Source organism: Somniosus microcephalus, chromosome 21 (genome assembly GCF_052327205.1).
Source record: "Somniosus microcephalus isolate GS21.2 chromosome 21, FLI_Smic_1.0, whole genome shotgun sequence".
Lineage (NCBI taxonomy): Eukaryota > Metazoa > Chordata > Chondrichthyes > Squaliformes > Somniosidae > Somniosus > Somniosus microcephalus.
Genome location: NC_141007.1, coordinates 50,885,323 through 50,897,732, shown reverse-complemented (window position 1 = coordinate 50,897,732; position 12,410 = coordinate 50,885,323). Strand labels below are relative to the sequence as shown.

Here is a 12,410-nt window from a genome sequence, read left to right as displayed (position 1 = left end):
CACGAGGAGATTTAACAGAAGTTTTAAAATGTATTAAGTGTTTTTGATCGGTGACTAGGGAAAGACTACTCTAGTTGGGGAGTCAGTGTTGAGGGGTCATCAATTTAAAATGATCACTGAGAGGGAGGAGAGAGATTAGGAGAAATTTCTTTACACAAAGGGTTAATGAAACATGGACTGCATTGTCGTGCCTTCAGCTGCCAACGCCCCAAGCTCTGGAATTCCCTCCCTACTTTATGACGCTCCTTAAAACCTACCTCTTTGACCAAGCTTTTGGTCATCTGCCCTAATTTCTCTTCGGTGTCAAATTTTGTTTAAAAGCACTCCTATGAAGCGCCTTGGGACGTTTTTGGACTCTAGTGGAATCAAGGGATATGGAGATCGGGCGGGAAATTGGAGTTGAGGTCGATGATCAGCCATGATCTTATTGAATGGCGGAGCAGGCTCGAGGGGCCAAAGGACGACTCCTGCTCCTATTTCTTATGTTCTTATGACTTGAACAACCTACCGTCAATCCGTCTCAAATCTAGAGGGCCATTTTGGACTGTCGCCAAAACCCTTCAGCATCTCCCCTCAGCCTTGATGACCGATGGCGAAATGCTTGGAAGAACTGTGACATACGGAATGGATTCCTTATATAGAGGACCCCACAGTACAACCTGAAGGATCAAACCTTCCTCGCAAACAGTGGACAACCATCAACCGCCTCAGAACCGGTCATGGTAATACTGCTACCTTCTCCATAGATGGAAGATTAAAGCATTCCTATCATGTGACTATGGAGCTCCTAATCAGACCCTGGCGCTCATCATTGAGCACTGCCCTCCGAGGAAATTCACAGGCAGCCTACAAGATATCCATGCTGTTACACCGGAAGCTTTGGCCTGGATATCTGACTTAGATATTATCATTTGATTTGCTTTGCTACTACCATATGAAAGACGACGACTGTAAGTATCTTACACAACTCACTATATAGATTCAAAAGCAAAATACTGCAGATGCTGTAAATCTGAAATAAAAACAGAAAATGCTGGAGATACTCAGCAGGTCAGGCAGCATGTGTGGAGAGAGAAACAGAGTTAACGTTTCAGTTCGATGACCCTTCGTCAGAACTGGAAAAAGCTGGAGATGGCAGCATCGCTCCACAGATGTTGCCTGACCTACTGAGTATTTCCAGCATTTTCTGTTTTTATTTCACTATATAGATTAGCTGATAGGTAATACATAAAGGTTTTTAAAAAGTAAGGAGAACCAGACAGTATGATAGTTATTGCTTTAGAACCTTATTCATCAAGACCAATTGAAGCCCAATTGTTTGTTTTAACCATCTTCAATCTTCAAAGTTTTGGAAATGTAAAGTGAGATGAAGATGGAGAGACTGCCTTGTAAAGGCAGCGTAGGGAAAAAATGTTTTACTTGCCACCATACACCCATGGAAATGAATTGTACAAAGTGATCATTGATTGCAATTATCATAATGCGGTGTCTGCTTTGAGAGTTTGTGTTTTATAGCAGAAAAGTTCCTGATGGTCAGCTCAACTCTCAAATCTGCACAATACTATACATAACAGCTGATGTCTATGGTAACTTACTTCATAAAGATTAGCACAGTGCTATTGCCTTCTGCAGTCATCTAACCTGGAAGAGGGAGCATTTGGTAAATCTAACAGCAATGTGAATGAAGAGAAGCATTGCTGCAGTGCTTCATGTGCTCCCAATATGTAAACCATCAACCAGGAATCATACCAAAGCTGGCATCCAACAGGGTTTTACATTCACTGATCTTACCCAAGTCACTAACGTTTTGTGCAACCCTAGCATTTTGTGCAATTTACTTGTTGTTTGTGTATCTGAAGGTGGATTTGGCAGCAAGAGAAAGAACGAACACTGGGAATTAACGAGACAAAAACAAGAACCTTTGTACTGTTCTATAAGCCACTTACCGCAGAGATGAATGCACTATACAGACTAATCCATGTACATTTTTAATTTGGGAAAATAGAAAACTCAAGTTTATGCTGGATGTGACCACTTCCAATTGAAGGACAGCTTGGCTCTAGACATCCTTTTGTCTTGGGCCAGTTCAGCTTAAGATAATAGATTTGTCTTTTTTATTTGCAGTGGGAATGAAAACAGAAGTAATGCAGTTAGAGCTATGTGAAACCACAGAATTCATACATTTGCTTGGGCTGGGTATGTCATTGTACTTCAAAGTCAATGTTATAGTATTGTTTTGTAAGGTCAACAAGAAGTAGGCATTACTAGAAATTGACTCCAGGTTTCCTAGGTACAGTAAAATGTCACCAGAAAATATTGACAGGAGTATTAACGTTAGAATGGCACATTTTACTAATTGGTATCAAGAAGGTACAAGAAAGAACTTGTATTTTTATGTCCCAAAGCGCTTTACAGCCAATGAAGCACTTTTGAAGTGTAGTTACTGTTGTAATGTAGGAAACACAGCAGCCAATTTGCGCACAGCAAGGTCCTACAAACAATGAGATAATGACCAGATAATCTGTTTTAGTGATGTTGGTTGTGGGATAAATGTTCTCTCCAGGGAGAACTTCCTTGCTTTTCTTCAAATATTGCCATGGAATCTTGTATGTCCACCTGATGGCAGAAACGGCCTTGGTTTAACAGCTTATCCGAAAGATGGTACCTCAGACAGTGCAGGATTCCCTCAGTACTGCACTGGAGTGTCAGCCGAGATTATGTATTCAAGTCTCTGGAGTGGGACTCGAATCAACAACCTTCTGACTCAGAGGCGAGAGTGCTACCATTGAGGCAAACACTGTAGTGAATAGGTGGATAGCAAAATACTGCAGATGCTGGAAATCCAAAATAACACACCTAATCTAGAGCCATCTTTTGTCTCCATTAGTCCTATCACCATCTCGTCTCGTTTTGAATACCTCATAATGTCTCTTCACTTCTCTTTTATTCTCTCTCAGCTTGGCCTTTTAATCTATTTCATTTCCTGTGTTTTTTTAGTCTTGCCAAAGGGTTTGACCCGAAACGTTGACTCTGTTTTCTCTCCACGGATGTTGCCTGGCCTGCTGAGTTTTTCCAGCATTTTCTGTTGTTATGTAGTGAATAGGTTAATGGATTTTAAAGTTGCAATAATCTTCATTCGTATTGGGTGCAAATCTATAGTCATCTGTATGACTCATTCCTAACAATGTCTTTAGGATTCAGATTAAGTATGTAAGAGAGACCACTTGAAATCTCCCATTAAATATAACTTTGCGGTTTAACTAAATATATGACAAAAATACTGAAAACTGTTTAAATTTCATCATTTAATTCAATTTTTCTCCTTTTAACAATTGTCTACATTTTAGTGCAGCAAACTACTTACTGGTGGTCCTGGTTCCAAACCAGCCCATACATGCTTATTACAGTTTGCTTTATTTTGAATTTATAAATTTAAACAAATAATTGTATAAAAGGATACTCCAGTTTTTAAGAATGAGTTGTTATATTCTTAGCATTTAAAAATAACTTTGGCTTTTCCAGCTAAATGTAAACATACATGTTTATAAAATAGTATTTTCACATATAGATAATAACACTGTTTATTAGTGAGTTTTTCTACCTCACTGAGCATTTTCAGTCTTTGCAATGAGATTGCACATGCTCAGTTGAACTGTTGCTAAAGTCCATCCGTGACCAATTGGTGCTTTTTCAGGATTGACTGTTTTACTACGCTCGCCATCCTGGAGAGCAGTTGTTCAATCCAGCCCTACAGTTAGTTCTTCTGGTGATGATTGTACCATACTGTTTATCATTAACAGTGACTACTTCACTTCACTGTCTGCAGACCAAAGTGATTACTTCTGCTGCAGAGTCCATTGCAATGGGCAGTTCATCCTCGGCAGACTCTTTGAATTTTATTGAAACTGTTGACCAATTAAGTTACACATAAATTACAGCCAAAAAAAAAGTGGTTACATTTGTGTCTTAGTCAAGTCATAGAATTATACAAAATTCCAGAACTGACATACAAGATTGTTTTTCTAATCTAGAAGAGAGACATTATGATGCCTCTTTGAAAAGCTGCAACAACAGATCAAACATTTCAGATTTACAATCTTCTTGACTGTGGATGCTGGGCATTTTAGAACATTCTCTAGAAGGCACTAGCAAAAGCAATCTATCAATCTGTACAAATATTTATGTATTAAAATATTTAACAAAAACGTGTTTTAATTTCTGAAAGCACCCAATTTCTTCAGCCATTTTCAGGATTGTGAAAATGTATTCATATTAACCATTAGGCATCTAAAAGCAGCTGAAGTTCCTGGGGACCCAATCCTAGTCATTACATCGGAATTGCGCCCACTGGCGCCTTCCAGTGCAGCTCCTGCAGGGCTTCAGTTCACCGCTTTCCACCGATACGGAACTCCTGCTGTAGAAAGCCCCCTCACCCCTAGCTCCGTCCCCTTGTTGTCATTTGCTTTGTAAGGGGCAGATGGAGGTTTTGCTCCTTACAAATCAACCAGGAAATTCTTGGAAATGGCAGAGAGCCCGCGCAACCGGGTCTTCAGAATTTTCAAGGAAGTTCCACCGGCTCTGGCAGGAGACTGAGGAATATTGGGGGCCTCCATTTTTAACTTCCCTTTTACCACTTGCCACTCTTTATTAAGTTTACACAGTGCACATTCATTACATCCTCTTTCACACTTTACAATTTCCCACAAAATATATGAAAATTTGAACTGCATGCGTTAATCAGACTTTTAACAAAACACACTGCTGTGAGAATTGAACATTTTCTCACTACCTACACACTAATAATCGTCTTCAGTTATTGACAAGTCCTTCACATATTTCTTAACTTACGGTGGAAAAGCCAAGGCCTCCGAGTATGAACAATTCTGGGGAGAAAAGTAGTGAGTAGAGAGACCAAACCATACAATTAGGTCACTATTCTCCAGTACAATATTCAGATGTTATTTAGAGATACTTGATAACTCAGTGATTTTTTTTATATATCATTAACAGTTCCTAATTTCATCAAAAGACAAATAAAGCAGGTAGTTTCACTGTACACTGTGAGCAACTGTTACAAGCATAAGCAAAAATTACAGATTCAAATCCAGGTGCTGATCAGCCTCTGCAAAACCCTTCTTCGTTTGCATATGCATTCAGGGTTCCCATTTGAGTGTTTTGTGCAAACAATTCCAGTATATCCAATTGCAGTATAATCAAATTTACAGGGCTATGTAATGTGTACACATGCTACCAGAAGTGGAATTTTCTCTTTATTCTAACTAAGTCAGCTTGGCTCAGTGGTAGCAGTCTTGCCTCGGAGCCATGGACTTGAGCCCCACGCCAAGGCTTGGACACATTGGGGTCGATTTTCCTGGAGCCGTCAGGCGGGGTTTCAGGCGTGTGGGGGGGGGGGGGGAAATCCCGAATTCGGGGGTCCCGACACCATCCCACCCAAAACCCTGCTCCACACAAGTTTCAGAGGCAGCGGGTACCCGCCCCGCACTGGGACCCGCCGACCCCAGGCGGGAAGGGATTAGTGCCAATTAACTGCCTGTTAACAGGCAGTTTTTAGCCTAATCCCTATTTTGAGGGGTGTCGTGTGGGATTCCCGACGGCTCCAAACCACACCAGGTTAGAGCAGGCGGGCCGTCGGGTTGAAGGAGTTGGAGGGGTCGCGATGTCGCTGTTCAGGTGAGTGATGGGTGTATTAGTGCAAAGGTAAGTGTGTTTGGTGTGTCTAAAGTGTGTAAAGAACTTTTACTTACCTGTACTTACCTTTACAGCCTTTCTTCCTGTAGGCGTCGGGAGCCCATCACTCAGCCGGCACTTAAAGCTGAACGGCTGTGATCTGTGAAAAGTGACAGCCTTCAGCTTTGAGTGCCGGTGTGAGTTCTAACTGAGTCTGTGCAGAAGGACTCATGTTAGAACTCAGACTGTCAGTGTTTGGCAGCTTCAAACAGCTGTGAAACACTGATATTTCATCTGTCAAAAACTCTTGACAGATGAAATTTCAGTCTGTGACGTCACCTGTTGCCGGGTGGTCCTTAATTGGCTTGCTGAGCCCGCTGGGTGGGCTCAACAAGGTCAATCAAGTGAAAATCGCGTGGATTGGCCAGATGTCGATGTAGGCGGGACTAAAACCCGAAAGTTGTAGTCCCGCCTCCTTCCCGACAGCTTCGGGAAAATCGACCCCATAATCTAGGCTGAAACTTAGTGAATATCTCAATGTCCATTCCTTGAGGTCTGTATATCTATCCGTGTGCTACAAACCAGGCAAGAGGTATGTTTGCCAAAATTATAGGAGTCAGTAACTGAGCGTAGCATACAAGAAATGCCACAGTCAGAACTGATAAACAAACTGACTTCTGACTCATTCCTGGAAGATGTAAATCTCTACTATCCCAGGTATTTGACCTTTCAGGAGCCCAACAATGGGAGTTCGGCTTCTGGTGCAATCAAAACTGGCACGAATGGGGAGGAAATAGAGCCAGCACTGGTGACAGTAACCCATGTTGTGAAGAATCAAGAATGGTCAGAAGACCAAAATCAACACAGTTGTGATTTGTAGTTCTTTCAGACATGGCTGTCATTCTGGAGAATCTAAGTAAACTTTTACTCCAGAATCATTCTAAACATGCCAGAAGATCCACCAAGCAGGCCCACATTTATTTTGTTTGAGTTCATACTTCGCAGAATAATGCTATTAAAATAAATACCACAAAATCCTGTGTAGAATAACAGCAAATGTTAACTACTACAAAAAGATAAATAGATGACAGATCTATAAGAGGAAGCCTTATAGAGATGTAAGTGTAAGGAGTAAACTGGTAAGTAGGGTTACACTTGTATTGGAGACGAGAGTTCTATATTGGAGAATATTTTCCCCCTAAAATTTAGACTACATATCCCTTCTGGACATTCATTCCACATCTCGTCAGTCCAGTTTATTGACCATCTCAAACTAGAAGACATGCAGGTATTTCACTTGCAGTTCCAGCAGCTATAATTTATCTCAAAATTGAATATCAATTTAAATGACTCATTAGCCTGCATGGAGCTGGTCGAGTACTACAGACAACTTGGTTCTTCAAATATTGTTCAACAGAGATTGATTATATTGCTGGAGTAAAGTAAATACCATAATGTATTTTAGTGTTTGTCTCGCCAGATAAGACTTCTGATGAAACATAATCAGATTGAGCTAGGTGAGTTATTCAGGATAACAATGTTAACATAATACTATGCAGGTAATGTGAACACAATCACATCATTTCAATAACCAACAGAACATTCAATTACTAAAATAATTGGTAGGCACAGTACTAATTTCAATCTTGATTTTCTACACTTGAACCAGAATGTGACTCTACCTTGTCAGTCAGTGCACATTTCAGTGACTCAGTGGCAAATGTCCCAAAATCATGACATTATATGGCACTATGAAGCCTCAGTGATATACATCTATAGGAAATCACCATCTCACAGAGATGTAAGTGTCAACTGCTACAATGAGGAATGAGGCATCTCTGTAAGAAAGCACAGAGTTTCACTGTTGACTGTCTGGAACTGCGTAACAAACATTAACAAGCTCCCAACTTGTTATTCTTAGAACTGAATTGCACACACTAAACTCATTCACACCAAACACATAGAGAGGACTCCAAGTTTGCAAGTTAGCAGGGTGGCACCATCCATCAGTATTTTGCCAAAGATAGCTGTATACCCAGGAAATAGAAATATGACAAATGGCGATTTTGAGTGACTCCAAGTCTGTTTGCACGAGGCCAACTCAAGATTTTATTCCCCCCCTCCTCCCCCCAAACTGTGAAGCAGAAGAGAAGGTTAACTTTAGAAGAGGTAACTTTAGCACTTTGGCACACAGCTTTGACACAAATTAATTCCAGACCCACTACGGTGAATCCTGTTATAACAGGAACACCCCAAGACAAAGGGTCAGAGATGAGAATGTCACTTCAATTAATACTTGGAATTTTCACTAGGTTAGTTCAAGAGTTGGTTTCTGCTTCCTTTGCAGTTGTCATAGACCCATTAAAAAATGTGACGTATGGTTGCAATGCAGTCTTACTATTATACTCTTGCTATTATAAAAGGTCCTTTTTCACCCACTGGAAGTTCTTCAAAAGGACTGCAGCTGATGGAGAAAGGGGGCAGAATGGTTTTCATTGATCAGTGTCTGTCTTTGGCAGGACACCAGGCATCATGATAGAGGAGACAATGTATAGACTTGAACCTGCAGGAAAACAAGATGATTTTAAAATAGAATCCAATTTAGGGGCATTCTATTCATTTATATACATACTAGCTGGGGAGCCCCGCGTTGCGAGGGCAATTTTGGGGCGCGAGGGCAATTTTGGGGCGTTTGGTCTCCCTGCCCCTGTGTGTCCCCCCTCTCCCCGTCATGTCCTCTCCCTGTCCTATCCCTCCCCCCCTCTCTCCCTCCCCTCCCCTCTCTCCCCTCTCTCCCTCCCCTCCCCTGTCTCCCTCTCCCCCCCACCACTCCCCCGCTCCCCTCTGTCCCTCTCTCCAGCCCCTCCCCCTGCCTAGCGAGCCCCGCGTTGCGAGGGCAATTTTGGGGCGCGAGGGCAATTTTGGGGCGTTTGATCTCCCTGCCCGTGTGTCCCCCCTCTCCCTGTCATGTCCTCTCCCTGTCCTATCCCTCCCTCCCTCCCCTCCCCTCTCTCCCTCCCTCCCCTCTCTCCCTCCCCTCCTCCTCCCTCCCCTCTGTCCCTCTCTCCGGCCCCTCCCCCTGCCTAGCGCCTGAGGTCCGGTGCCATTGCTGAGGTCCCCCGCGTATCGCGCGGCTGATGGACAGCCGCTGCGGGCGGCGCATGCGCGGTCAGTGCGGGCGGCGCATGCGCGGTCAGTGCGGGCGGCGCATGCGCGGTCAGTGCGAGCGGCCCGCGGGAGCCGGCAAGGCCGTTAGCGAGCGGGAAACTTCGGGCGGCGCGCCCGCGCTCCGTCCGCGACACCTGAGAGGGGGAAGTAGAGAGAGACAGAGAGGGAAGAGGAGAAGGAGAGAGAGGGAAGAGGAGAAGGAGAGAGAGGGAAGAGGAGAAGGAGAGAGAGAGAGAGGGAAGAAAGAGAGAGAGAGAGAGAGAAATTTTTTCAGCTTCAGGCCCCGAGTCCCCCCTGCGCGAGGGTGAGGAAGGGGGGGGGGGAGGGGGTTGCTAAACACAATATAACACTCAAATAAATTGTTAATTAATTGCCTAACACATAATTGAAATATTTACCTTAGTTCCCTAACACACAGAAAGTGTGGGGGAAAAGATCGTGGAAAATCAAGATGGCGGCCACTCACCTCGGTTCAGAAGGATAAGGCCCGCCCACACACGCACCGATTGGTCGACCGGTCAGGTCACCGAAGCGTAGGATTGGTCAATCGTCGAGTCACTCGACACTCAACTGTAGGAAGACCTCGACGTCACACGGTCGCTAATGAGATGCTAATGAGCGGAACGCTGAACGTTTTTGGGATACCGCGGGCGGGATTTTTGTCCGGCCGAAACGTAAATACGCCTATGACCGGTCCGGAATCGCAAGCTTTCTTTTGAGGCGACGCGCGCGTCGGTACGCTCTGTAACTTCCAAACGTATAGAGACCAGGCGGACAGACAGACAGAAGAGCCGCTTTATATATATAGATACTAGCTGGGGAGCCCCGCGTTGCGAGGGCAATTTTGGGGCGCGAGGGCAATTTTGGGGCGCGAGGGCAATTTTGGGCCGTTTGGTCTCCCTGCCCCTGTGTGTCCCCCCTCTCCCTGTCATGTCCTCTCCCTGTCCTATCCCTCCCTCCCCTCTCTCCCTCCCTCCCTCCCTCCCCTCTCTCCCTCCCTCCCTCCCCTCCCCTCTCTCCCTCCCTCCCTCCCCTCTCTCCCTCCCTCCCTCCCCTCTCTCCCTCCCTCCCTCCCCTCTCTCCCTCCCTCCCTCCCCTCTCTCCCTCTCCCCCCTCCCCTCCCCTCTGTCCTTCTCTCCGGCCCCGCCCCCTGCCTAGCGCCTGAGGTCCGGTGCCGTTGCCGAGGTCCCCCGCGTATCGCGCGGCTGATGGACGGCCGCTGCGGGCGGGCGGGCGGCGCATGCGCGGTGAGTGTGGGCGGCGCATGCGCGGTGAGTGCGGGCGGCGCATGCGCGGTCAGTGCGAGCGACCCGCGGGAGCCGGCAAGGCCGTTAGCGAGCGGGAAACTTCGGGCGGCGCGCCCGCGCTCCGTCCGCGACACCTGAGAGGGGGAAGTAGAGAGAGACAGAGAGGGAAGAGGAGAGGGGGAAGAGGAGAAGGAGAGAGAGGGAAGAGGAGAAGGAGAGAGAGGGAAGAGGAGAAGGAGAGAGAGAGAGGGAAGAAAGAGAGAGAGAGAGAGAGAGAGAGAGAAAGTTTTTCAGCTTCAGGCCCCGAGTCCCCCCTGCGCGAGGGTGAGGAGGAGGGCGGGGGGGGGGTGGGGGAGGGGGTTGCTAAACACAATATAAAACTCAAATAAATTGTTAATTAATTGCCTAACACATAATTGAAATATTTACCTTAGTTCCCTAACACACAGAAAGTGTGGGGGAAAAAATCGTGGAAAATCAAGATGGCGGCCACTCATCTCGGTTCAGAAGGATAAGGCCCGCCCACACATGCACCGATTGGTCGACCGGTCAGGTCACCGAAGCGTAGGATTGGTCAATCGTCGAGTCACTCGACACTCAACTGTAGGAAGACCTCGACGTCACACGGTCGCTAATGAGATGCTAATGAGCGGAACGCTGAACGTTTTTGGGATACCGCGGGCGGGATTTTTGTCCGGCCGAAACGTAAATACGCCTATGACCGGTCCGGAATCGCAAGCTTTCTTTTGAGGCGACGCGCGCGTCGGTACGCTCTGTAACTTCCAAACGTATAGAGACCAGGCGGACAGACAGACAGAAGAGCCGCTTTATATATATAGACTAGCTGGGGAGCCCCGCGTTGCGAGGGCAATTTTGGGGCAGACAGACAGAAGAGCCGCTTTATATATATAGATATACTGTACTATGAGCAGGAAGACAGTAAGATTGATCTTCAGCTATGGGTGCAATACACACTCAAATGGTTTGAAATGCTGGCCCAAAGTGAAGAGTTCCTTTTGCATGCAAATTTCCATGGTCAGTTGATCATCATAATTATGTGTAACTCCAGGTGCTTATTTAGACATATGGAGGGAGTACAATAGCAGTGGGAGTGGAAAATTGCCTGCATGTAATATTATATGGAAATGTCAAAATAGAGGGGCAAACATTCTTACAGTCTTAGGAAAGGCTCACAAGGCATTTCAACTCACTGGCAGCCTTTGCCAAGAAACAGGAGAGGGCAAATAAAATGGCAAAAATGAAAGGAAAGGAAACCTTAGGCATGTGGTAAACCACTCTTATACCTGCCTGTGTGGGTGTTTGTATTCCACTGTGTACATGTCTGTACATGCCTCGGCTGACTCCTCCCACGAGTCCAGGTATAAAGGTGACTGCTCCACAGTCCCTCTGTATTCTGGACTGGTCGACCACTCGAGGCACACCTTCATTCTCTTGTTAATAAAAGCCTGTTAGTTACTCGCTTAACCTCAGTCTTTTGAGTAATTAATAGCGCATCAAGGCATGACTCTACAGGCAAGTTACACTGGAGACCAACAGTTGACTCCCTGTTTGATGGCTACTGAAGTGGTGCTAGTGCTGTATTTGATGGTTCCCAGGAGGGTGGCCCATTTTGCCACTCCACGCCAGCATGCCTGCAAGGAGCTGGACGCAGATTTCAGATCGCAGCTGAGCGCTACATTCATGAGCTGAGTGCTACATACATGAGCTGAGCTAGCCCTATGCTGCACGGTACTGACGAGCAGCAACTCGAAGCCAGCTAATTACTGTCTTATCAGCCTCCTCCCAATCATCAGCAGTGCCAGCAAGTGGCACCTGCTCACTAACGCTCGATTTGGGTACCAACAGAAACACTCACTCCAGACTTCATCACATTTTGCAACATAACCTTTTCTCTTGCCTCTCAACCAAAATCCCAGCGCAATATTTAGCCTGCCCCTGTTCTTCCTTTATCCTGTCTCAGGATTATCTACCTACAGCAGAATGTAGAGAATGCACCAGAGTAATTGGCCGTGATTTCCCCAACCTCGGCGAGTCCGTGGCGGGTGACGTCGGTGGCGAGTCCTGACCCCGCTGCTGGCTCCATCCCGCTGTGTAGAATGATTTTACGTTGATTGGGCTTGTTAAGCCCGCCCAGCGCGTTTGCCGGCCAACTGAAGGAAGCGGGTCTGATGACATCATTTGATGACAAGTCATCAACCAGTTTCCTTAAAGGGACCATGCGCAAATTTATTTTGACAGTTGTGCTGTCAGTGTTCTGCAGCAGAGGTGCTGCAAACACTGCACAAA

At 45.8% G+C, this 12,410-nt stretch overlaps 1 protein-coding gene across 2 annotated transcripts in view; it reads right to left on the bottom strand.

The window, feature by feature from the left end:
• Positions 1–3,286: 3,286 nt before the first annotated feature.
• Positions 3,287–12,410, bottom strand: part of LOC147102787 (beta-1,3-N-acetylglucosaminyltransferase radical fringe-like) — a 49,986-nt gene continuing 40,862 nt past the window's right edge. For both annotated transcript variants that reach the window (XM_085963596.1, XM_085963597.1), the window contains one exon: positions 3,287–8,251. In XM_085963596.1, the coding sequence (XP_085819722.1) occupies positions 8,188–8,251 (64 nt within the window). In that variant the 3' untranslated portion in view covers positions 3,287–8,187. The remainder of the gene's footprint in view (positions 8,252–12,410) is intronic.